At 37.5% G+C, this 26625-nt stretch overlaps 3 protein-coding genes, 1 long non-coding RNA gene and 1 other non-coding gene across 5 annotated transcripts; 2 read left to right on the top strand and 3 right to left on the bottom strand.

The window, feature by feature from the left end:
- Positions 1 to 6079: 6079 nt before the first annotated feature.
- Positions 6080 to 6597, bottom strand: LOC137744776 (histone H4-like). Its single transcript, XM_068484574.1, has one exon. It carries the CDS (start codon positions 6516 to 6518, stop codon positions 6207 to 6209), a length of 312 nt encoding a protein of 103 aa, XP_068340675.1. The 5' UTR covers positions 6519 to 6597; the 3' UTR covers positions 6080 to 6206.
- Positions 6598 to 8883: 2286 nt separating this feature from the next.
- Positions 8884 to 11128, bottom strand: LOC137745951 (uncharacterized). The gene is made up of 3 exons (XR_011069756.1): positions 11005 to 11128; positions 9255 to 9472; positions 8884 to 9143 (listed from the first exon to the last, which is right to left on the bottom strand). It is a non-coding gene; the product is annotated as an uncharacterized lncRNA (long non-coding RNA).
- A 344-nt stretch (positions 11129 to 11472) lies between these two features.
- On the top strand, positions 11473 to 11544 carry TRNAH-GUG (transfer RNA histidin (anticodon GUG)). Its single transcript has one exon. It is a non-coding gene; the product is annotated as a tRNA-His (tRNA).
- A 164-nt stretch (positions 11545 to 11708) lies between these two features.
- On the top strand, positions 11709 to 13059 carry LOC137745926 (dolichyl-diphosphooligosaccharide--protein glycosyltransferase subunit 4A). The gene is made up of 2 exons (XM_068485957.1): positions 11709 to 11720; positions 12800 to 13059. The coding sequence occupies exon 2, from the start codon at positions 12800 to 12802 to the stop codon at positions 12911 to 12913; it is 114 nt and encodes a 37-aa protein (XP_068342058.1). The 5' UTR covers positions 11709 to 11720; the 3' UTR covers positions 12914 to 13059.
- A 293-nt stretch (positions 13060 to 13352) lies between these two features.
- Positions 13353 to 17328, bottom strand: LOC137744337 (uncharacterized). Its single transcript, XM_068484175.1, has 3 exons — positions 16798 to 17328; positions 15744 to 15911; positions 13353 to 15543 (listed from the first exon to the last, which is right to left on the bottom strand). The coding sequence occupies exons 1-3, from the start codon at positions 17326 to 17328 to the stop codon at positions 13912 to 13914; spliced, it is 2331 nt and encodes a 776-aa protein (XP_068340276.1). The 3' UTR covers positions 13353 to 13911.
- Between the last annotated feature and the right edge of the window lie 9297 nt (positions 17329 to 26625).

The raw sequence follows: 26625 nt of genomic DNA, 5'->3' as shown, positions 1-26625 counted from the left end.
TAATACATTTGCCTGCTCTATATGTAAAGAATCATTTCTCATTATAAGATAAGCTAAATTCTAATATGATTGCAAATTTAGTGTTAATGAGATTTTTTTAATTTAATTATCGAACTGTGATTAATTGACAACTAAAGATGAATGACTCTTTACATGTAAGAGTATATACAATGTACGAAAAATTTGGACTCAAATATGATATTTGATTCTAAATATGATTGTAAGGTTCTAAATCCACCGGAGGCTTAAAATTCATATATAAGTTTCTAAAAAGTTGAGACCCAAATTTGAGTTTTAATATGAGATTCCATCCTAAGTAGAAAAAATTTTATTAAAAAAATTGATATTTAAGTTCAATCATCTCAAATGCTATAACCAAATTGCTAAAACTCGCATACAATTTTTTTTAGTTCAATATTTCTCCTTCAATGCAAAGATGCAAATCTTAAAACTCAAAATGAGTCTTAAGATTTGAATTTTTGCGCTGGAGAAGACAACTAAATACATAAATTCACCACATTTTTGAAACTCAAACATAAAATAACTCAAATAATGTTAATTGTCAACTAGTCTAATGAGTCCAAACGTCTTCAGATTTGGGTCATGACTAATCAGTGTCGGTCCACAGACGGAGAGATTTTTTAGGATGTTCGGAACACGGGATGATATATCACGTGTCATTACAAATAGTGAGATATTTGTGTTAAAAATTAACAACTTAAAAAATAAAGCTCTCCTCTACTTATAATGACATGTGAGCTACCACTCGTACTCCAGACACATTGAAATTTTTCTCCTAACGGTTCATTTCTGATGAGATTCGTGGCAACTGGCAAATATTGGTTCGTCTCCTTTCTACACCAGATTTTGTGTCTATATATATGTATATGTATATATCCATTCTACTTTCGCATTGAACCAAATATATAATTATATAATTTATATACTGTTCTTGGATGCACTTATTGTTCTGAAAAAAAAAGGGCCACTGAAAATGAAATGGATAATGGTGATCTTGAAGGAAAATGAAACAATTTACTAGAAAGTATTCCGATTAGGTTTATCGATATGAACAAATCAAACACACGATTATTGTCCTTTAAGAAAAGCTGAGTGTGATATGCATCTGAACCAATTGAGGATCTTTGCCGGTTTTTTCACGCTTGAATTGTGTTCCTTGGTTGGAATAATAGTCTAATAGACCCTCACTTTTCAAAATTGTGTTTTCATCAAACATGAACTAATAAGAGGACATGCATCGGTGACGCGTCTTCCAGTGGTGGCTAATTAGGGGACTCTTCTCTTATTGAGTGTGCGCGATTATCTACTGATTAAAAAATTGGTCACTAAAAGTGTTGTACTTGATAAGTGTAGACATGTATCATTAGCGAATAGAGTGTGTGTCATGTCAGCTAAATATAGTTGAGAATTGTTGGTAGTTAGTTAAGTTGTTAAAAGTTAGTTAGGTGGTTAGAGATGAACGGTCAAAGTGTAAAATGCTATATATAGCATATATTGTAAACCTTTACATTTTCATGAAAAGCAATTTGAAAAGTCTCAACCATTTCTTTCATTCTTCTCTCTCTCTTTCTTTCTCTACAAATCTTCATACACAGTTCTTCATTTTCTTCATCTGATTCATAGTAGTTAATAAGGGTACAAGAGTTATTTGTATTGAAGAAATGGTTGCCACATTTCTACTCATTGTTGGTCAAAATTCTCGATATTGCCAAACTCGAGACACATTTCAACGGTCACATTTTACAACAAACAAAAATTTCAACAACGTTCTGAAGGCCTTGAACACAATTGCACCAGATTTGATAATCTAACCTGGATCCACGATGCCAACTAAAATAAGAGAAAGTACAAGATTTTACCCTGATTTTAAGGTTAGTAATTTGTACTTATCTTAACCATGTTCTGATTAAACTGGTTTCATAAACATATTCTTAGCTATGTATCAACTCTTATAATTATTTTAGGATTGTGCTGGAGCTATTGATGGAACACATATACCAGCAATGGTATCAGGACTCGAAGTAGCTAGCTATCGTAATTGTCATGGTAAAATATCACAGAATGTATTAGTTGCTTGTAACTTTGATTTGGAATTCATAGATATTCTTAACGGATGGGAGGGTTCAGCTCATGACTTCAAACTGTTATATGATGCTGTATCAAGGAGGAACAGACTTAAAGTGCCAGATTGTTCATATTCATTCATTTATTTATTTATTTACACTAGGACGTACCATAAGTAATAACTTTATGTGTTTTAATTTTAGGTAATTTTTTTTTTTCTAGTGGATTGTGGATTTGCAAATCGTTGTTAAATTTTAGCTTCATTTTGAGATGTTCGATATCATCTCCAAGATTTTGCTGGTAACGATTGTGACCCCGTAAATGTGAATGAGTTGCTCAATCTTCAACATGCTTCCTTGAGAAACGTAGTGGAGAGGATATTTGGTGTATTTAAATCTCAATTCACAATTTTTAAGTCCGCACCTTCATTTCCAATTAAAACACAAGCAGAGTTAGTGTTAGCTTGTGCAGGATTGCACAACTTTCTTCGCAAGGAGTGTCGTGCTGATGAATTTCCAATCGAACATGAAGATGAAGAAAATGATGATGAACTAGGTAATCGAACTCAAGAGCAATAACGACAGATTGCTAATGCATGGAGAGCTAGTATAGCTACAAATATGTGGACATATGTTGTGAGTGATAGCACTCAAAGATGAGAAATAGAGAATTAATTGTTTTTACGGATTGGAGTATGCAATTTGTGTTTGAAAACCTTTGATAGCTAGTTTATTTTGTAAGCCTTAACTTTCAAGATTTTGGATGCAAACGTTTAATTTCACTTTGATAGCTAGTTGAAAACATTGCATGTGAACTTCGTATTGCGATTTGGTATCTGTAGGATGAAACTAATTTTGGCTTTGTAAAGGGAAGGAAATTGTTGATCAAATTCTCTGAAATTCTCTAAGCGATGTAAAGAATTCTCTCACAATTCATGTGAATTTTCTTGAAGTTGTAATTAATTCACTCAAAATCTGTGGGGAATTCTTTTTTTTTTTTTTTCTTTCTCAAACTCTCTCATATTCCATAGATTTAAATTATGTGGAACTCTCACAAAATCCTAATTGAATATAACATCTTAAACAAGCCATGCACCATGCCGCTTCATTTGAACTTTTGAAATATATACAAATGTCTCAATTTTTCTTACAAACATATACTAAAATAAATAGTTAAATACGGAGTTTGGGAGAGAAGTTAGATAGTTTTTTATTTTATAAATGTTAAAATAAACGGTTAAATGAGTAACCATTTGCAACCACACAATCATCCATTTAAGTTTTACGGTTAAACAGTTATATCCATATCCGTTTATTTATTTAAACGTTACCTATAACTGTACCAATAAGTTTTAAACGGGCTGGCTGGTATTATGCTTACGCCTAGTTATACTCGAGGTTTTTCTTTAGATAGTGGTTGGTTGTTTTTGGAGCAAAAAAAAAAAATGAAAGATAACAAACTAATGCCTGTATGCCACAACATGGTTGAGCGATTGTATCGTTGTTCTTGTAGAAATTTTGGGTCATGGCTCAAAACGGACACTAGAACTCAAATTTGGAACACTTTGTTCTTCTCTTAGGGTGCGTTTGTTTGCACTCGCTAGCATTCACTAGACTGGATTAGATTAAGTGGGAATGCAATGCAGTGTTTGTTCCATGCCGGGACAAGCTTTAATGAGACTCGCCCTGACTAACCAAGACTAACGGCTTCGCTAAAGGGTCTTAGCGAGACCCCGCGAAATCGGCCGGATTACTAAGACCAACTCCTTGCTTCGCCCCCCCATCCTCTTCCTACTTGTTCCTCGCAAAATTCGAAACCCAAATCCCATTTACCTACTGCTCTACTTCGCCCCTTTCATATACCATTTTCAAACCTAAATCCCTCAAAACCAAATATGCACTCTTTCCAATTCTCAAAACCAAATCCAAACCCAAATTCGATACCCAAAAAAAACAAAAAAAAAATCGATGTGCGTATGAAAAGCACAGCAGTCGTCCATTCACACATGCACAAGAGCTGTTCTAATTACACATGCACTCCAGACTCTCTAATCGCAGACCTTCGTCATTGACGCCGGAGAAGCAAAACAATGAGTATCCATATGACTCAAACTCTAATATGGGTTCTGATTTGTCAATTGCGTCTTAGAAAAATTAGAAAAAGAAACAAGGGAGATGAACGAAGAAAAATAGGAAGAAAAAGGAGGAGATGAAAAGGGAGAGGGACAAAGAAAAAAGAGGGATTAGGATGGAGAAACTTATGAAGGGTGAGGGAAATGAATAGAAAAGAAATAGGAAAGCACTACAAGGTTTCTAGAGAGGAAAAATATAGACAAAAATGAATAAAATAATAATAAATCTAAATTAATAATATAGTGAATTAAATAATATAATATTAGAATTTGTTATTGTTTTTAGTTCTTAATCTGAAACTACACTAAATGTTTCACTAAGTTAGTCTAACTTAATTTAGTCTAAGTCAATCGAGTTTAGTCTTCAAAACTAATACAGTCCGAGATAGTCCAACGCAACAAACTCACACTTATAGTTTGATTTGCGCCTTGGACTGCCATTGATCTACATCATTTTAAAACTACTCTAACATCAAAGTAGATGCAAAATGAACAGAAACACTTCTGACAAGGCCAAGAATGAATCGATCCATTTATAAGAAAGAAAATACAAATGCGTCGCACCGTAAAAGAAATTCACAAAGCATTAATTGTAGATGTTTGCTCAAACGGTTTCTCCAGAAAACTAGACTTCAATTGTACATGCATTGCGCAAATTAGGGGTGGTTCGGTATGGGATACCATACCGAAACTAGTATCCCGAATCCCAAACCAAAATTTTTCGGGACGGGAATTTGAAGATCAATCCCAAACCAAATTTTCGGGAATCCCAAATTTCGGGAATCCCGAAATATTTTCGGGATTTTGGGACAAATCGGGAATCCCAAATTGAAATATGAAATTATGAATTGTTCTTCAAATATATAATTCAAGAACACATTCATGAACTAGGAATTTCATTTCATTCACACTACTATTTAATTGAACATTGGCATGCCTGACTGTTTTTATCATAGTCAAAATTCAAATTAATTAAACCATTTTTGCAATATGTTGAGAGACAAACTAATCAAGCCTTCTAAAAGCATCAGCCATGACAGCAGCAATAATAAAATCCACATGAATATCAAACAAAACATGAAAAATATGCAAGGTGTAGGGCATTCCAGGTTGCAGAGCATGAATTAGAAACTACTAGCATCAATTATAAAAGAATAATATATATAATAATTAATATTATATATTTTCGGTTTGGTATGGGATTCCCGAAATATCGAGAAGCCAATCCCGAATCCCATACCGAAATTTTGGGATCGGTTCGGGATAGCATCCCAAAAATTTCGGGAATTTCGGTTTGGGAAATTTTTGGTTTGGGATCGGGATTTTTTCGGTTCGGTTCGGGATTTTTGGGAATTTTTTCCACCCCTAGCGCAAATAGCCCTCTAACGGACGAGTGTTACTCTTGCATATTTGAATTCCGTCAATTATTTAATTTAACATCTAATCTGCAAATTTGAATTCCATCAACTTCCTAATTTAATATCTAATCTAACAACAAATTTGAATTCCATCGACTTTCTAATTTAATATCTAATCTAACAAAGCATATTCAAATTTCATCACTCCCTAGTTTAACATTTCTATTATTTAACAAAGAAAAAAGTAGTACCCATTTGACCAAAATTCACCAAGCCCACTAGACATGCTTCTAACATAGCATTGACAAATAGGGTTCAAAGGGAGCCCGACTAACTTCCGAGACAAGTCCATTCCATAACCTTAACCCTGTTAACAAAGTGGGGCATTCGTGTATCTGAATTCCGTAAATTATTTGATAAACTTAGAACAAAATTGTTCTAAGTCGAAAACAAAATAGATCACAATTAATACAAATATAAGATGAATAATAATTAACAAGCAAAATCAAGTGAAAACAAGTAGATTTTCCATTCAAATCCAAATTCAAAACATAAAACTGAAGCACTTCCATACCTAATTCTACCCACCAACCAACCCATTTACAAAATCCCCAATCCGAAACCCTAATAACCTAACCCCCAAACCCGTAGAGAGTCCTGCCCTGCCTCTTGAGGGCGTAGACGACGTCCATCGCCGTCACAGTCTTCCTCCTGGCGTGCTCAGTGTAGGTCACAGCGTCACGGATCACATTCTCCAAGAAGATCTTGAGCACTCCACGGGTCTCCTCGTAGATGAGGCCACTGATACGCTTGACGCCACCACGGCGAGCCAGACGGCGGATAGCGGGCTTGGTGATGCCCTGGATGTTGTCCCTCAGCACCTTCCTGTGCCTCTTGGCTCCTCCCTTTCCCAGCCCCTTGCCTCCCTTGCCGCGTCCCGTCATTGCTGCGATATGAAATTAGGGTTTTGATTTGGGATCGGGTTTTCAAATTCGGCGTGCAGGTGTTTGCGGGGAACGAGAGGGAAGCTGGGGTGTTTATAAAGAGAGAGGTTTGGGAGTGAAACGTGGGTTTTGTGTTTGTTTATGTGAGATTTTGGGTTCGGATTGGGCACAATCGACGGTTGAGAGTTGCGATCCGTGCGTGGGTTTGGGTGAGGGGCGACCGTGGATCGTGTTTGGATCGACGACTGGCGGGGAGTAGAAGACTGGTGTGCGGATTCTGGGTTCACGAGGATCGATGATGTGGCGAGTTTTGTGTTTTTTCGACAGATATGACTGTGAACCGTTGGATTTAAGCGTGAACTACGTCTACATAATCGGGGCGACTCGGATTGAGCTTTTTTTTTGCGTCGTGAATGAACTAATTAACTAATCACTTAGCACAAACATGAAATTATCCTTCCAATTGATGTTTGAAAATGGTTTAACAGAAAATTTGAATTTTCGAGATTGAGGTCGGACAATTTGTTTTGAACAATTTGTAAACTAAACGATGTATCATAAATAAGAAATAAACACGTTAATCAATGCTTAAATAATAATTCAATCGTCAACAAAAAAGATCGTATAAAAACTAATTCCAAATTAGCTAAAAAGTTTCAATAAATACAAAAGTTTAATAAATTATAAATTGAGGATGAAAATTACAGGTTTCTTACCTTTAAATTATTAACCTCATATGTATAGATGAATAATTGAAAATACGGGACTAAATTTTGAAATTTTAGATCTTAAATTGGAGATAACCTAATAGTAGCTCTTTCTAATGTTGAAGAAGGTTCATTGTTTGAATCATTAACCCTAGTCAATAAATAAATAAAAGGGCCATGGTTCAAGTACATTCTCGTCAATCTACAGGACTAGCAACTAATCTACCTGATATTAACTAAGGGTCGAGCACAATTAGTAAAGGCATAGTTACTTAATTTTCTCGTACGAGAATGATATTAGATTAATGTATGAATGATACACAATTATTCAAAGTTGGTGACGGTGGTCATGATTCATTAGTGCGGCGGTGCCTTGGATTGCGAGATTAGATACGCATGTGGTTGCTGTAGTGGCTTGAACATAGACAAAGAGATGGCCATCGGAGAGAGAAAGCGAGCATCGAGAGTCTAGACGGAGAGAATACAAACAAATTTGGTATTGGGAGGCCGGACTCTGGCCTAGAGAGTTATAGAGTGAGAGGGTATAAAAAAAAATCCAACGACAAGGATGGCTGTAGAAGGTATTTTTAATGGTTCAAAATTACGAAACTAACATTTTTTCTTAACAAGTTATCTGCGAGTAGACCTATTAAGAACTTTTTATTAACCAATTCTTAATGGGTGACCTGATAACGATCCGACTAATTAACGTGTTGACAAAAAACCCATCATTTTCATATCGTTTGTATCGAATTAATGAGCCGTGCAAGAAATTGTCAGGTCTAATTCCAATGGGCTAATTGGAAGTAAAAGGTTAACTAGGGATTGGCATGATAATTAGATTATTGGTTTTATGAAAGTGGTTCAGGAATTTCTCTGCTTTGCACTATGGTTTGAAGATGGTTAAAACAAGAAACTTTTCTCATCTGATTGTGGAGGTGGATTCTTCTTTGGTGAATGATTGTTTTGGTATTGCTAGAGCTAAATTAGTTATTTTTTGGTGTCTCTCTTCTTCTCCCATATAGCCAAAAAATCTCATGAATAAGTAGAGAAAAGTCAAAACTCAAATATCAAAAGTGATTATAACTTTGACAAGTTAAAGTTTAGCGTGACGATCATGAGATTGACTAGACCTGTAAAGTGGTCGGGTTTATTGGGTTTGGGTCGAGTTGAACCCGACCCGTTAAGCTAACGGGTCACCCGAACCAACCCGTTAAGCTAACGGATCACCCATTTCAACCCGTTTCACCCGTTAACCTTTTTTTTTTTTTTTTTTTTTTTTTTTTTTTTTTTTTTTTTTTACACACATTTCATCCAAATCAATTACCCTTGTTCTTAGCATCCTAGTGCTTGTGCTAGCTACCTCCTTCCTTCATTCAGTTTGTGTGCATATGCAAGTTATGGAGTGATTTGATGAACACTTGGAGCTTTATTACGATGCACAAGAATACAAGATTGGGAATGTCACAAAACATGTTTATGTCTGTCATGTTTACTTTGCCTCAAGAACTAAATGAAACAACTACAACCACGACCCATGGTTGCAACGAGCGTTGCTGATCAATAAACCAAGGGGTTGCCGCATATAAACTTCCTCACTCAAAGAACCATGTGGAAACACATTTTGAACATCAAGTTGATTAATAGGCCAATTAAAATGGATAACAACTGATTAAATTAAAACACAGATCAATTACACGGGTCTCCGAATCTTAACATAGATCAGGAAATTGTTTAAATAAAACATAGTAATTCTCTTTCTAAAGTCTCAATCAATGTCTCACTACAGAGTCTACATTGGCTCTATTTCTTCTTGCATTGCATGATTGCATTCTCTACTGCTTTTTTGCCAACCTTCTTCTTACATTGCATCCTCTGCTTCTTTTTTGCCTTCAACATTCACCTTAAGTGAAATTTCCTTGACAAGTGAAATTTCCATTAGTAAGAAAAGCATTAATCTTGCACAATCCATCCTAATCATTAAACATCACAGAAAAATATCTTTAAAAGAACAAGCTAAAATACATACCATGCTTAATCAAGACTAATACTATTGGAGCATTGTCTCGAGTTTTCGTTAAAGCGCATGTCCAAAATTTCTTCGGTGAGTTCTTCCAAGTCAGCACCCTCTTTCTCTAAAGCTAAACAAACTCCAATTGTTTAACCATCTTCAATGAAAGGCCAAGTTTAATTTTTCATTCCCCCAATTAAACCGCTAAACTCACAGAACCTGGGTTTTAAACCAACCTAAGCACATAATGAAACCATTATGCAAAAACAGCAAGCAATGCAAACCATTAAGTGTATATGCAATTTATATATGCAATACCTACTTGCACATTATTATGAATGTTTCTTGCGTGGTTTAGTTCAAATCCTCTAACCTCATACACAACACATAAGAGCCATTCGGAAACCAAACCCCCCCTCTCTTTGCAATTTAGCTCACAAACCCAATTGAATCAAAACAAATTCAATCAGGAAACAGAAAGTTAAGAACAGCCTTAATTAACTGAGTATACCAAAGAATCAAATTAAACACAAATTCTTAAAGTTTGGCATCCCAATAATCAAATAAGGAAAAACAACAATGTGTGTACTATGTGTGTGAGTGCATGTGCTGCATAAGTGTGTAAGCGTATATTGTATTGCTAAGGAAAAACAACAAAATCTTCCAAGTGATAAAAAAAGGCATAAGCGTGTGAGTATATATTGTATGTGTTGTGTGTGTCCAAGTACATGACAGTGTTTGTGTGACATTGCATGTGCGTGTACTGTGTATGTATATAAAATGTGTGTGTAAGTGTAGGTAAGTGTGTGTACTCTGTGTGGATAAGTGCCATTGCCACTGCCAGTTCTCGATCCACAATCAAGAGACAGTGCAAAATATAAAGCATGACTTCAAATTAATTACTAAAGTTCAATGTAATAAACATCCAGAGTCTCAAGTCTGGGTAATTCACAATAGAGTCTCAAGTCTCAATCAAATTAATTACTAAAGTTCAATGTAATAAACATCCAGAGTCTCAAGTCTGGGTAATTCACAATAGAGTCTCAAGTCTCAATCAAATTAATTACTAAGCAGTAAGCACCTATGAATATAAGAAGCACCTAAAAGGGAAACATTTCGAAGGCCAGGAGAAAAATAGAAGGAAATATATAAGTATGACCAGCAGAGCAGGATGCCTACACATGGAGGATATAGAAACTTACTGAGCACTGAGCAGTAACTTATGTTGTTCATATCAATTTCAGTAAAACCAAACAACAACAACAACCCAATTCCAATCCAAAAACCAACCAAAACAAAGCAAACTCAATACTTTTAACTTCATGAGCCTCGGAATCGCAAAACATGAGCCTTAATGAATTATACACCTCGGCATTAACGAATCACAAAACATTTCTTCTTTTGTCATCCAAATTACACACATCGGCATTAACGAATCGCAAACTCAATACTTTTAACTTCATGAGCCTTAACGAATCGCAAAACATTTCTTCTTTCGTCATCCATTACTTTTAATCGATGTGAAGAAATAGGTAAATTAATAGCTCCAAATTACCCAAAAATGAAAATTTTAATCGGAGAATATACAAATGAACAAATTTTACACAAAACCCATGAACAAAAAGCAAAACCCATTATCCCAAACACAACCAAAAAAAAAAAAAACCAAAGGTGGAAGGGAAGGAGCACAACCCATGAACAAATTTCAGTATGTATATTGTTACGCATGAAAGAACAGGTGGAACTGTGGAAGGGAATCGAAGCTTACCAAAGAGATAGAGTGGTGGAGCCGGAAGGGAAGGAGCACAACGATGGCCGATGAGCGATCTCTCTGTCTCAAATAGCAAAGACGTGCGATAGTGCGAGAGAGAGACATGAGGAACCTGAGCCCTGAGGGTTTTCTAATAGGAATGTTGAAATTACACAAAAGTCCGGGTTTCGTGGGTTCATCCAAAATGACCCGTTATTTAACAGGTGATTAACGAGTTGATCCGTTTATCATTCATTCGAATACTAATTTTATCAAGTAGGATCGGGTCGGATGAAAAATGCCAAGTCTAGGATTGACATGACAAACCCAAATTACCTGATTCGACGAGGTGGTCTTGTAGTGATAACGAAAGAAAATTACAAAACAAAAGTACGCGTGTTGACGCTCTAGACCAAAAGAAAAGGGAAAAAAATTAGCCCCTCTAGTGTAGCTACAAATAAATATCTGTAAACAACTTATCAACTTGTGGCTGTAGTTTAGTGGTAAGAATTCCACGTTGTGGCCGTGGAGACCTGGGCTCGAATCCCAGCAGCCACACTTGCTTTCTTTTTATTTTCCCTCTTTTATTTTTCAATACCGACACACAATACGACGCCGTTTCGTCACTGTAATATATTAGTTTGTGTCTCTCCTTGACGCACAGCACAAACAGTTTTCGCTAGTTTCAGAAGGCTCAAGCTTCGTCATTGACTGAGTAATCGACTCCAAAAACTGTAAGATTCTCGTCCTGTTTCTCAATTCTTCGGATTATGATCACTTCGATCCGTAAGATCTCGAAATTCATGATTCCAGTTCCAAATTCTTTGCTTTGTTTTGCTACGCAATTGCGGGTTTGTTTATCCGTTTTGTAGATCTATATTCTGGACCGAGTCATTTGGAAATTTTTAATTATTAATTTGGTTATGGGTTTTGTATATTAAGTCGAAAAGTTGAATTCTTTGAAAGAATCAAGTTTTGATGTATTTGGGTTTTGAAATTGGATGCTTAGCTGAATACGGATACGAAATTCAAGCATTGTTTTGCTAGTGTAATTGCGAGGAATGAAGGGTAACTCAAAGGAAGCATAAGAATTTTTAATCACTACGTATACATTTGCGTCGAGAATTTAAGTGTAATGGGTGTTTTATGATCTACGAAATGTTGCCAAAGGAAAACAGTTGGGAACGAATAGATGTAGTAATATGAGTTGGATACATGAAAGGTTTAGTTGGGTATGATTTTCTGTTTTATTAGAACACTTAACGTTTCCGATTAATATACAAGTTATAAACACAACCCGATTTCCTCTGTATGCTTTATTTGTTGATTTCAATCGTTTCTGCGATGTTGCTTGTTTTCTGGTTGATAGTTTTTGAGTTTGAACTTCATTTAGATGTGATCTTTTTGTAGGGTCAACTAGTGCACGTTTTGATAACCATTTCATTTTTGGTCTTCTAGTTTTCATTTTTTGTGCTTTAGATAGAGGGAAAGTACGTGGGAGAAATGAGGCGCGAGAAGGATGAAGGGAGGTGATGGGAGCGATGATGGAGAAATAAAGGAGATTATCTGAAAACAAAAACTTGAAAGTGAAAACAACTTAATTTTTTTTTACAGTTTTTGGGTTTTAGTTTTCATTTGTTGTGTCATTCCCTACACATTCCTTTCACATTTATTCCGTCATCCTTCCTTCACCCTTATTCCGTCATCTGACAAGTGTGTGTAGGAAGCCTATTTTAACAAGTATTTCACATGATATTGAGGAACACTGAATTGTTCTGCTGAACTTTCTAGTTCTTTCGTTTTGATGTTACAGATGATGGATGATCAGGACCTGGGCTTCTTTGCCAATTTTCTCGGCATCTTCATATTTGTACTGGTAATAGCGTATCATTATGTGATGGCCGACCCAAAATATGAAGGCAACTAATGATCTGTTTCTTTTTTATGTATTCGCAATAGAGATGCAATTTTCTTGCGACTAATGGAGATATCCTATTAATTTGTAGCGTGAACTATTTCAGAACGGATGCAGCTTGATTTACGTTATACAATATGACTATGTTCTGTTATACACATTACTTTCTTCTCTGTTTTATCTGTGCTTCATATTTAATTTTCCACACCTTTGCATTATGAAGGGTGTTGTCCGTGTTCGGATTGTGTTTTGAAAGTTCCCATCGGCCGTGGTAGTGAATCAAGTGATCGATTGTTCGTAGAAAGTGTGAAAAGCATATTTTTAGGGTTCACCGAAAAGAAAATTCTTTTTGGTGCATTGTTCAGGAAGATTAGGATTCATGGTTATGTATATGATCTAACCAAATGACAATGTGTACTGAGGTCAATTGAAGATTGGCAAATCTAATAGCATCTGCCAATTAGTTAGATGTATTGTTAAAGTTAACCATCTCTCATAGGAGCTATGTGTTATAATTCTGACTCTCTTTTAGATCTTGCTCTTTGATGTATCCCGCAAAAGACTAAACTTAGCAAATTGGAGAATAACTAGAACCACACAAGAATTATACTGGTTAGGCGGAACTTTTGCCTAAATCCAGTTGTGATTTCCTTGAGTAGAGAAACCACGGCTTCTTTGATTAACAATAGAGTTACAGTATTTTTGCAACCCTAAAACTAATCCCTCTCTTTCACGCGGCTGTCTCCAGCTTCACACACTTTCCAAAGCCTTGCCACACCCTATTTTTAAGTAAAGGGTGGCTATTTTATGATTAGTTTCCTACTCTAAAGAACACTTTCTTTCCTTTTCCAAATTATCTTATAGGATTCCCAATCTAATTGTACAAGAAAACTTTGATTCTTTCCTAGTCCTTTTATTAAAATAATCGGTACACCTTTAATTTTCTTACTATAAACATAAACAAAATAGGACACTAATTGTGAGTCTCTGACGAGCCAAAATCTTAAACACTATGTAGGCGCATTCAATTTGACTAGTTTTTTCAATTCTTTCTTCATCTCCATTGCTTCTCTCATCACGCTTGAAATGCAGAATCCCAGGCTAGTCAAGCAAAGAATCATTTGGCTCTTCTGTTTCTCTTCACTGTCACTAGTATGTACCTTGTCAGCTACTTCCTGCAAATGTTGGAGAAAACTACTCACAATAGTCTCAACCTCTTTATCATCAGTACAACCCAAAGTCGCAAATCCCCTTGGTGGTTTGCCCAATTCACTGTCGTGGTAATCACTTTCCGACATTGTCTTGGATACCGGCATGGGCTTGATCGAAGACGCCTCCTCAAGGCAACCCTTTAGCAGCTCTAGATCAGCATTCATTTGTTGCCGTAGTTCCTCCCAAACACCTCCAAAGCTCTGCTCTACTTGTGCGAGAAACTCCGTCTTATAGGCCACAAATAGTAAAAGATCAGCGATTTTTGATAAAGATCCTAGCACCCGATTGTAACCGGCACCCTGGAAGGGCAAGAACCAGCAATTAGGCTCTGTTTCAGCTTCTTGGATGAATGTTTCTAGTTCTGTCATATGGGACTTGAGCTTCCTCCGCTTCTCCCTCCATCCTGTGGAAGCTGGTACACAAAGATTTACTCCGATACAATCTCGAAGCGCCTCCATGCTTTGTGAGAGCTTATTTTTTGCTAGGGTCGCTGCTCTCATCGGATAAAAGACAATCTCTACTAAAAGGAAACAAAGCAGTCCAATGGATGCCTCTATCATTCTTGTAAATGCAAATTCACTTGGAGGACCATAGTTTTCCCTACCCAGGATAAGTAATGCTCCAATGGCTGCCGAGATCCCACCAGCTTGGCCATACATCCTGCTATGCCTAAGAAAATGGCAAAAAAAGATCCAAGGTATGAGTGGTACGAGCTTGAATTTCTCAAGTCTTTGGAAAATAAATAACCATAAGATTCCGTAGATTGATCCCAGTGCCGTTCCTTGAACTCGAGCATTTGTAACTGTGAATGTTGCTTGCCGTCCTGTTACAAAGCTGATGGCAATGGTGAGGCCTGACCAGTACCCGTTTTCCTTGTTATACAACAAGCCGAATAACACAGCAAGGCCTAATGCAAGTGAGCACTTGAGAGCAAAAATTATACTCCTGGTACTTGGGATTATGTTTCTCCAAACACTTTTGAAGTGCCACCACTGTTGATTTTGCGAATCACTCGGTTCTTGGTTAGGTTTCCTAGTGTTTCCAGGATTCCGGGCAATGGGTTGGTTTTCTAGGAGGAGTTCCATGCAGTACAAGAAGAAGAAAGCCGGAAGATTCTCACGGTTATTGGTGGTGGGTTTTCCGGCCCAAAGTGGCTTGTCAAAGATTTCTCTGTATGACTCCGGAGCCAATGTTGCATCAGAAGGCAAAGAGTACTTAGCTTGCAGAAGCCTTAGCCTAACCTGTACTTCTGAACTTTGTAAATTGCGTCTTAGCTCTTCATCAATTAGGTTTACAGGATGTGAAGAGCAACTAGATAAAGCTATTTCCATTCCCCTCAGTGGAACCTCAATTTCTTGCAACCTTTCACCTGAGTCCAGATAATTTGGTTTCAGAAATTTGATATGTGGTCTCTCCCACACCATCGGTTCCTGCTTACAAAGAAACGAAAACCTTTAATTTGCTTACGGAGCTAATTCACAATCTCAAACTTAATTGCCTATCACAGTTTGAAACGTGCAGAAATTTTTTTTGTTTCGTGCTTTTTATGAGCTATTTTTGTATTTGTGTCAAACTGTAATTTACAGGAAAAAGCAAAGTAATGTCCCTTTATGAGTTATTAGTAGCTTACCAGATTATTACTGATGCTTTGAAGAAGTTTAGCTGCTTCTTTAGAGAGAGATTGTCCTCGAGAGAGGAGTTCGAGTGCTCCGCTCTTGTCCCGGGAAGAGATGGCCTCAACGAAGCGAGCTAACCTTTGAGAAGCATTTCCGGCATACATGCGCCACGATTTACTGACCTGTGAATGCATTATTTCCGTTTCAGTTTACATAATTTGCACAATGTGCTTATTCCCTTGCAGGCACAATCCTACTATTTGCTGTATGGCTAGAATGTGATCTAGCTAGAATAAGTAGTTCTTGTTGTTTCAGTGTGGTGTTTTATTCGATTTGTACATCTTTAGCCAAACAGATCTTTTTAGCATATCAAGCGGGAGATATGATCAATTACCACAAAAATGTTAACAGTACGATATTCTAAACTACTATAACTTATAGAAGAGATAGCATACACACTATTTTAATCATCCGTTGCATGCATGCAAATGCTAGATACTACATAGATTTGCTTTTTCTTTATCAATAAGGAAGGAAAATAAAGTTTTGACGTAACCTAATTTTAATATGTTTTCTTACACGTGCTCACCACTTGAACTAACCAGAATGGCTTACATGGATCGTTTTCTTGTTCTTTAGGGTTTAAGAGACAATTAGACAAGACTAAAGGGCTTTTATTGTTGCTTCCATTCCGGCAGTCTTTTTGTTTCCATTCCGGCAGTCTCGACATATAACAACCTGCCATCTGCCGTACGACGCTGTTTTGTAGTAAACTTCGTGTTTCCAAAATTAGCGGGATGCATGTATTATAATTTCCTTCATTCTGATTGGTTCAGTTGTCAAAGCTCTAAACTATTACAGTTTAGACATATAAAATGCAAATAATTAGTAGTTTTTAACTGATAAGTATATATAGAAGCTGTTAGACAATGATGGCTGTATAGTAGATTAATTAGGCGCCCAACCTCCGGCCCTCTCTATTTAGCTAGCAATGTAAGTCTGACAAGAAAATATTACTTAGTAAAATACACTTGTAAAGAGTTCCAAAAAAAAAAAAAAGATAGTTACCTCATTGTAAGATAGCCGAGGATAAGGAAACAACATAGCAACAATAGAAGCGAAAGCTCCAAGGACAGTGCTTGATGCAACGCCAAGTGGATGCATGACAACTCCAGTTTGTGCCCCATGAATCACAGTGCCAACATAAACACTCACAAACTGCCCAAACGCAATTCTCTTCGACATCAAGTGCGTGGACTCCGGCAATGCCACCACAAAAGCACTCAGAGCAACTGCCACCACCGCTACCTCCACCGTGAAGTTTTTAGGCTCCACCAGCCAAAGGGTCAGCACAGAAGACAAAAGTACCTGTGCCGTGGCAAAGATCACATGCCAACAGCTTCTCATGACGTCCCCAAGCGTTGCGTCCGGGGCTATTAGGATTGTGGTCATGTACGAAAAGGACGGGTAGGTTATGTACTTTTTAAGTTGTGGAGGTCCATAGAGGACGGTGCAGTCGACAATGGTGCATGCCAAAGCCGTGCGAAGGGCGGAGCCTAGGCGCATCCGCCACAGCGATTGGGTTTGGTAATTCCCCATTGTCGTGGAGACAGACAATTTATGCTCACGGACACTTGGTGAAACAAGGAATTAATGGTGTGAATTCAGATGGAAGGGTTTTTGCCCTTCAAGTGTTGGGAAGCTTGTTGGTTTTGCTTACAACCTGATGACTGACGAGCATACATGAAGGGTCAAGAGGAAAGGCTGGTTTGGAGAAGGAATACACACATTATAGATGCTCTCATGGAGCAACTTGTATATTATATTTATACTAGAAGCTTGACCTAACTCAACATTTAATCACAGGCACATATACATTTTTTTAATTTTTTTTTTTTTATCTTTTTGCTACTGGAGAAAATAAGAGTTTTGAAATAAATTAAAAGAAAGGAAATAGGCCATTAGAGTGACATCATGTTTCAACTGATGGGTTGGCAAAAGGACCAAGTGAGTAAAACACACACTATTTGGCCCTTAAAATCTTGGAAAAGTAATTTAAAACTTAAGGCTCTTTTTATAAATTTGTGTTTTCTTCTTTTCTACTTAAAATTACCAAAAAAACTATGGGGAAGCATTTGTGGGAGTAGCTACATTCGCTAGATTGAATGTGTTTCTTCCATGTGCAAAGGGGGAGTAGCCACATTCACTAGACCGAATGTGTTCCGTCCATGTGTACTGGGTTTGAATCCCCCTCCCTTCAATTTAGATTAGTTTAAAATAAAACATTGCTTTGGTGGTTAGGCTCTTTCTATTCAACCTATTACGCACGGGTTGAAACCATCCTCCCCCCCCCCCCCCCCAAACTTCCCGCCCTAAAAAAAAACTTAAGGTAAATTAGTGTAGAATATCGTTTATAATAAAAATAATCCTCGTTCCTTTAATGTAAATATATGTTCCATAAAAAAATGGAGAAAGACCCAAGACAGAAAAGTGAGAAAACAGATTTTAGTTTTTATTAGAAAGATAAAGTTTCACATACCTACCTTCATGTGAGAAATATTAAAATTTTGCTTAATCTAGATCATTAGCTACTAAAATCTCCTAATCAAAATTGAAGTTTGTGATATCTTTGAGTAGTTTGTTTGTCATTTTAAAGCTTATATTTGGTTAATTGCAGCATAAATCTGCCATCTATATTTAAGCTACTAGAATCTTATATGTCAATTCCGATTTTTTTTTTTTTTTTTTTTTTTTTCTGCCCATTTGTCCTACAGTTTTCGTAAGCATCGACCATGGAGACTTTGTGATCGTTCCTTTCCTACAACTCAACATTTGAGGAACTACTTATTTAATAATTTGATTTACTCTTTTTAATTTTTTTAGTTATGAATAATTTATGAATATATGTTTATACATTATAGGGTTAAGTACAAAAACTACTCAACATTTTGGGGTGATCCCAAATTAATCTCAACCTTTCAAAACATTAAGTACCTAACGTTTTGAAAATTAGACAACTAATAAGTTACCAGGAACTTTATCAACATTAAGTGGTGACATCAATAACATTAAATGATGAGGTGGACAAATACTAAAGTTGGCTTTGACTAATTGACATCTTTGAAGTTCTAATCCTCCAAATTGACCCATTTTATCCAAGTTAAACCATAAATTTGCTTAGCTTGCGTCAATTTGGAGATACAAATCTCTATAGGTGACTTGAGAGTCAAACCACGCTTAATATTCGTTCATGTCATCCCTTAAGAGTGAGGATCATCGCCGGATCCTCAAATCATATCCGTTTATAGTATATCGTGCAGTAAAAAATCATTGTAATTTTTTTTATTTAAAATTGAATATAAACAGTACTTGACGAAAACTGGCCGTACGATGCACGATGAACAGATGTGATTGGAGAATCACCGAGATCCTCACAAAGAGGATCCGACGAGGATCCTCTCTAATCACTTAATAGATGTCAATTTTTCAAAACTTTAGATAGTTATTTGGAGCATTTTAAAGGTTAGGACCAATTTGAAATTACCACTAAAAGTTTGGTAGTTATTTGCACATAACCCTAAATTGTATCCCAAGAAAGTGACTTTGAAATTTTTTATTTTTTTGATACAAAAAATTATTACTACTTTAATTTACATTTAGGTGAAGAAGAGATTTAAACCCGAGACACAAAAAGTTGATGAAGAAATCACTAAATCTGTTACCAGGTAATCGACTAAGTACAAGTGACTTGAACATTTGATACCAGTAAAGTAATTTTACCAGGAATGAGAATACTTTTCATCACAACCGTAAATCTGTTACCAAACCCATTAATTATTGTGCCAGTCGGCTCCAGAATACCAGATTTTATGCCTCTGGAATCAGTTCTTGTGTACCTTTTCTGGACAAGTTAAATATTTGAGTACTGTTGAAGCTGCTTTGTGTAAAAAAGGAAAGGAATGGGTGAACCACAAACCAGCAAGTAGATTATAATAAGTTAACCATAGTCATTAAGTGACTAATCACCGTATTAGGCGGGGCCTAAGTGACTGATCATAGTCATTAATGACAGGTCTATTAACAGAAAATGGTTAGTTGATTAGGGTCATAACCAAACTTGCAATTTTGGGCATGTGTATCATGTTCTGCTTCATTCCCAAGTAACTGTTTGGAGGTTTGTGATCATATCTTAATTGGGTTTTTGTTGATTCTTAGAATCCATTATTGGGACAAAATAGATAGGGAAATGATTTTCTGCACCTTGTTTTCTCCTTTCCTTGTTTATTTCTGTCTCTTAGTTCCTTTTTAATTTCTTCAATCTAAAGGTCAAAAAGAAGCATCGAATGTGCGAAAATTACTTCCCAATAAATATATTATCATGTATGACGGTGGCCAATTGTTGATGTATGTGAAAGCATAAATTCTGCAAATATGAATAGCTAAACAAACAATCTAGAAGCATTAACGGCTATTAAACACCAAGACGCTTGTGAATGACTGTGACTAGTATTTTCCCTACCATATAGTCCATATCAATATGGCAATATCTAAGCTAACATGTCTTGTCAAGGAAGCGTTCTTAGTTGTCCCTGACTATATATCTTCTTCTATATATTTTGTCTCATCATGTGTACCGATTACAAGATAAATTTTCTCCTTGTTCAAACTCAAAAGGATTAGGTTACACAACTACATTTACAAAAATAACAAAGCAAACCGTCCGTCCATAGCAAACAATCACCTCATACCGGAAGGGTGGGTTTTATGTTTGGCTCTCATATATAACCAATGAAAATAATGACTGTTTGGATTTATATGGTCGAAATATTCTAAGCTTTTACTAAATCTTCATTTCAATCGCATCATCCCTTTTCTTTTGTGGTATTAAGAAAAAGAAAGAGCCATTGACAATAAAATATAAAAAAAAACAAAGAGTTGGGAAAAGAAAATAAATAAGTAAAGATTTGAGAGGGAAATTCAACTCATGAGCTAATCACCACAACAACGATTACTAAGAAACGACAGCTGCCTATTTATACGTTTGTGTATTTTTTTTTATTAGACAGTCTAACATATTATGTTACTATCACCTTGCAGTTGGGCATAAATCTAGTAATTGACAACTTTACAACACGAATGCCTAACATGAGGACATCTTTTTCTAGTGTGAGAGCTCCTAGTATGTTGTTAGGCTGTGAATCATAATCCAGCATTCAAATAAAATTTCACTTAATCAACAGCCTTTGACTAGTTTTCACAAAGTGTACAAACTGCAAGCATACATGAACTCCATTTATCTTGTCTAATAAAACAAATTCATGTTTCAGCAATGCATGCAAATTACCTTCCTAACTTGGAATTCCCAATGGGGTTAATATCAGAGATGGGTAGTAGTCTGAGGCAACAAGGCCTGAGTCAAATTTGGTGTAAATTCGACTCGATGTGACTCGTCCCCTTTCGTGCGACTTCATACGATTAAGAAGAAAACAAACTTATAACAAGTAAAATGCCTAATTGCCCTCGAAATATGGACCAATATATTACCAATGTACCCAAAAATTAAACGAATTAGCTCCTAAGCCAGATCAAATCAAAACCTCCGTAACTGGCTAATACGAGCTGTTCCACGCTGCGCATAATGTCAGTTTAACACAAAAAGAACCTACAATCTTAGTCATAACCTATTCCTAACTTTATTGGACTGTCTGTGGATCCACCAAGCACTTGTCGTATTATCTTGAACTTATTCATATTTTGTTACCATTCACACTGCCCAACTGTAGCGTAGCATGGTTCGTTGGGCTCAAATGGAATTAAAAGGACGACACCAACTAACAAGGTTCCCCGCTTTGCGCCCACCGGGGGTTGGGAATTCTCTCTTTAAAACTTGTGCAAAGAAGGCAGAAGAGTGGCAGAACAGTTTTACCTCTTTCCAGTCCCCAAGGGCTGCGTCACTTGATTGTGTAATTCCGATGAAGAAAGATAGTTGAAGACTTCTTTTGTGAGCGAATCCGAGAGAGAAACTTCAATGGTGGAGAAAATCGCAGCTCTTGCTTGCAGTAGGAAGTAGACTTCCTCTTCTGGCCTTGGCTTTTACCATCACTTCCTGAAACATTTCCTGCACAATAAATACTTCTAAGCTTGGAATGCTGAAATTAAAAGGGGATTAGACAGTAACTGTGGCGTGCAACAAGAAAGAAAAAGGAAAACCGTAGAGTAGACATGATTTGCTTAAATCAAGGTGATCAAATAGATTTGACCTAAGTTTAAATAAATGGAAATTCAATCAGGGACGACAAATACACACTTTAAGTCAGTTCTAACACACTGCCCAATGCCGAAAACCAGAATGCAAAACTGAGTTAAATGTTTGAGTTCGGCAAACCAGATATGTTTTCTACGGTCTACCTGAGTAACATAACACATGATTATAACCAGACAGAAAATATATACCTGCACATGTGAATATAAACATATATAACCTTCAATCTTTCAAGTGTTTCCAGATCTTGTGACAGCACCAGACATGTGCTTTTTATTGCTTTCTTCACCAGGCACATTATTGTCCTTGTCAGCTGAAGGAGAGACGGCTATTTTCTTTCTTGATCCACCACTTTTCTCTTCCTTTCCATTGTTTTCAGGAACCGTTACATTCTCTTCAGAAGAATGTGTGGAACGAGTTGACCCGCTCGTGTTGGTTGTAACCGCTGACTTAGTGCCTTTAGAGTTTAGACTCTTTACCATAAGTCTTCACTGGAACACATGTATCTTGAATGGCTCCAGCATCACCAGACATCAGCTATTTATCATTTTCTTCCATAAGGATGTTACCCTCGGCATGAAGTGGCGAAAATACTACTTTCTTCTATTTTTTATGCATCATGCTTCTCTTTCAATGCATTGCTTTCCTGAACGGTGACGTTTCCTACCGAAGAAAATGATACTGCAGCATGAGCTGATTTGCTCTCTCCAACCCTTGTTCAACTGTCACAGTTAATTTGTCTTTTCCTTGTTGGATTCCAGAGCGTGTCAACCTTCTTACACTGCTTGAGGCCCTTGGCTTAATCTCTTCGGCAGAATTTCTTACGTGAGTATTAAAAGATAATCCAAAGCAGGAATTGCAGATAAGGCAGCAAAAGTAAGAGAAGGTAATTTGGCTTAATCCCTCGATAATCTAGAGGGTGCATTATCATTGATTTAAATAGTGTACAATGACTTGACTTACAAGTATAATTAATATACAAGTGATACATAAAGGGAATGTTTTAATAATACAGGGAAATCTGGAAATCATGATGAAACAGGAAACAATCCTGCGAGATTATGAAGATTTCATCCTTTACGTCCCCGCAAGCTGACTATACAATCGAGTACCTGAAGCTTGGAAACCAGAAGTCGAAAACGAGGACGAGAAAGACCCTTGGTGAAGATGTCAGCAATCTGTTCATGAGTAGACAGATAGCACACATCAATCTCCTTGTGAACAACCTTCTCACGAACATAATGGTAATCCACCTCAACGTGCTGATTGCAAGCATGAAACATCGGGTTGTAAGTAAGGGAGATAGCACTGATATTGTCGCAAAATAAAGTAGGACAATGTAGAGGAAACTGGAGATCACGGAACAGTATACGAAACTAGGAAATGGTGGAAGTAGTAATTGCAAGTTGACAATACTCAGCTTCAGTGCTTGACCAAGAGACCCCAGTTTGTTTCTTGGCACTCCAGGAGACAAAATTGGACCCTAGATACAAACAATAGCCCCCGGTTGAACGCCCATCATCCAGATCTCCGGCATAATCGGCATCGGAAAAGGCCGTAAGGCGAAATGAACCAGGCTTGTAGGTAAGACTGTGAGTAGGAGTGCCAACAAGGTAATGAAGAATGCGTTTGACGGCAGCCCAATGAGTAGAAGTTGGCTGGTGAAGAAACTGGCAGACTTGATTGACGGCGAAGTTGATGTCGGGACGAGTGAAAGTCAAGTATTGAAGAGCGCCAACAACACTACGGTATTCAGTAGGATCCGGCAGAGGGTCACCATCTTGAAGGCTGAGCCGTTGCCCACTGACGGCAGGAGTAGGAATTAACTTGACACCATGCATCTTGGTGCGGTGAAGAAGGTCAGTAGTATACTTATGTTGGGAAAGAAAGAGACCGGATGAAGTGCGAACCACCTCCATGCCTAAAAAATAATGAACCGGCCCAAGGTTCTTCATAGAAAAGCGTAAACCTAAATTCTTAATGAGTGTATCAATATGAGAGGGATTATTCCCAGTGACCAAAATATCATCAACATAAATTAAGAGATAAATACGAGCAAGGCCATGAATATAGGTAAAAAGCGAGTGATCCGCTGTAGATGGAGTAAAACCCAAATCTTCCAAATGAGTGGAAAAACACTGGAACCATACACGGGGCGCCTGCTTGAGCCCATATAAAGAACGATGGAGGTGGCACACATGATGAGGAAATTGTGGATCAACAAAGCCACGAGGTTGGTGCATATAGACCTCCTCAGACAATGAAACATGGAGGAAAGCATTTTGAACATCCAATTAACGAACATGCCATTTAAACTGAACTGAAAGAGCCAAAATTAACTGAATAGTGGAGTGATTGACAACAGGGCTAAAAGTTCATCATAATCAAGGCCGGGTTGCTGATGAAAGCCATTGGCTACCCAACGAGCCTTATACCGTTGAATAGACCCATCCTAATGCTGTTTAATACGAAACACCCATTTGTTTGGCAAAATATTCATCGAAGCAGTACGAGGAACAAGAGTTCAAGTACCAACACGTTGAAGTGCATTAAATTCATCGGCCATCGCAGTATGCCATTAAGGGAATTTATTTGCCAAGCTAAAACATGTAGGCTCAACAGGGCCGTTAGAAAAGGGAAAAACAACAGAAAAAAGCATACATAGGAGGCTTAAGAGAAGCCGTTTTGGACCTGGTGAGCATACCATGGGAATTGGAAGGCACGACAAGTATGGCAGCATCAGAAGAGGCCTCGGGAGGCGCATCAGATTGGGCTGTAGAGGCAGCGGCAGACATAGGACTGGGAGTGGCAGATTCGGCTGCTGCCTGTGCAAAAGAAAGAACCCGCCTATGAGGGTCACGAGAGTAGACCTGAGGGACGGTTGTAGTGGACTTGATGATGGGCCGGATTGAGGAGTCTCCAAAGAGGGGGACACAACCACCGGTTGGCTACTAGACAATCGGGGAGCACTCGGGAGAGGCCCAATGATCTCTAAAACAGGAGGAGGAAACGAGGCCGGGGAGGGGGGATGGGACAAGAAAGCCAGAGATATCCTCGAAAGGAAAATTACCTTCATCAAACACAACATGGCGTGATAAAAAGATGCGATTGGTAGAGATGTCTAAGCACCGATAACCTTGATGATTGAGAGAGTAACCAAGAAAAATACATTTAGTAGAACGAAATTGCAGTTTATGATTATGATAGGGCCTAAGGTAGGGAAAACATGCACACCCAAAGGTCTTTAAAAAACTATAATCAGGTTCTTTATGAAACAACTTTTGATAAGGAGACGTAAAACCAAGGACTTTAAAGGGAAGCCGATTGATAAGATAAACCGTGGTGTGCATGGCCTCAGCCCAATAGGCAGGAGGCATCGACGCATGAGCCATTAAAGTAAGCCTAGTGTCGACAATATGACGGTGTTTGCGTTCCGCCAAATCATTTTGCTCGGGATGTTGAAGGCAAGAGAGACGATGATGAATACCATGGTGAAGGAAAAAATCCTTGAATTGTTGACTAGTGTATTCGCCCCCACCATCATACTGAAACATCTTAATTTTAGTGGAGAATTGATTTTCAACCAAGGCCTTAAAGTGAGTAAAAATACGAAAGACTTCAGATTTTAATTTCATTTGATAAATTCAAGAATAACGAGAAAAATTATCAACAAAGAGAACATAATATTGAAAACCACTAACTGATTTATTAGAGGCACTCCAAACATCTAAGTGAATAAGCTCAAGAGGAGCATGAGTAACAGACAAAGATGCAGAAAAAGGTAACTTAACACTTTTGCCTAATGGACAAGAATGACACATAAAAGTATTTAGATTGTGGTTGCCAAAGACAGGCAACTTATTGGAATGCCTAGAGAAAAGCAACTTCAAAATGAAATAAGATGGATGGCCTAAACAAGAGTGCCAAACATCACTACCAACACGAACACCAAGGAAAGCAGCACGACCATGAGCAGACGATGATGAAGAGGAAATGGGATAAAAGCCATTGCTACTCTTGCCTGAAAAAAAGATCGTCCCTGTCTCCATATCCTGAATATCGAAACAAGTAGGAAACAATGTAATATAACAATTGTTATCCAACATAAATCGATTAGCAGACAACACAGAAGTAGAAGCATCCGGACTATGAAGAACATCATGAAGCTTAAAAGAATTATTATCATGGGAGAGAGTGGAAGAGCCAATATGGTTAATGGGCAAACCTGTACCGCCAACGACACCACCGACGGAATCAGCACGACGATAGTCACGGGATTGAGATAAATTATTAAGGTCATTAGTAATCAAGTAGCCAAGGCTGGGAGTGCTGAGCCGTCAAGGTAGTGAGACGGGAAGAAGGATGACGACCTTCATAAGCCAAATTGAGGTGTTGAGCACAGTACCATAGCCAAAAGTATTGCAAATCTGGCAGCGAGGTCGGGAGGAACCATGAGATGGGGCTGAGCCAAGAAGCCCAGAAGCATTGTTGGATCCACGGAATTAAAAGCCATCTTGCTGAGGACGACCACCACCACGATCGCGGAAACCACCAACACCGCGATAGCCACGATAATCACCACCACCATTGTTGCGAGGCCCATCATGTAGATGATGACCAAGTCCACGGGATAA

The sequence above is a fragment of the Pyrus communis genome, chromosome 9 (genome assembly GCF_963583255.1).
Source record: "Pyrus communis chromosome 9, drPyrComm1.1, whole genome shotgun sequence".
Lineage (NCBI taxonomy): Eukaryota > Viridiplantae > Streptophyta > Magnoliopsida > Rosales > Rosaceae > Pyrus > Pyrus communis.
The sequence above is the reverse complement of the archived record's forward strand: the minus strand, read 5'-3'. Positions and strand labels throughout refer to the sequence as shown.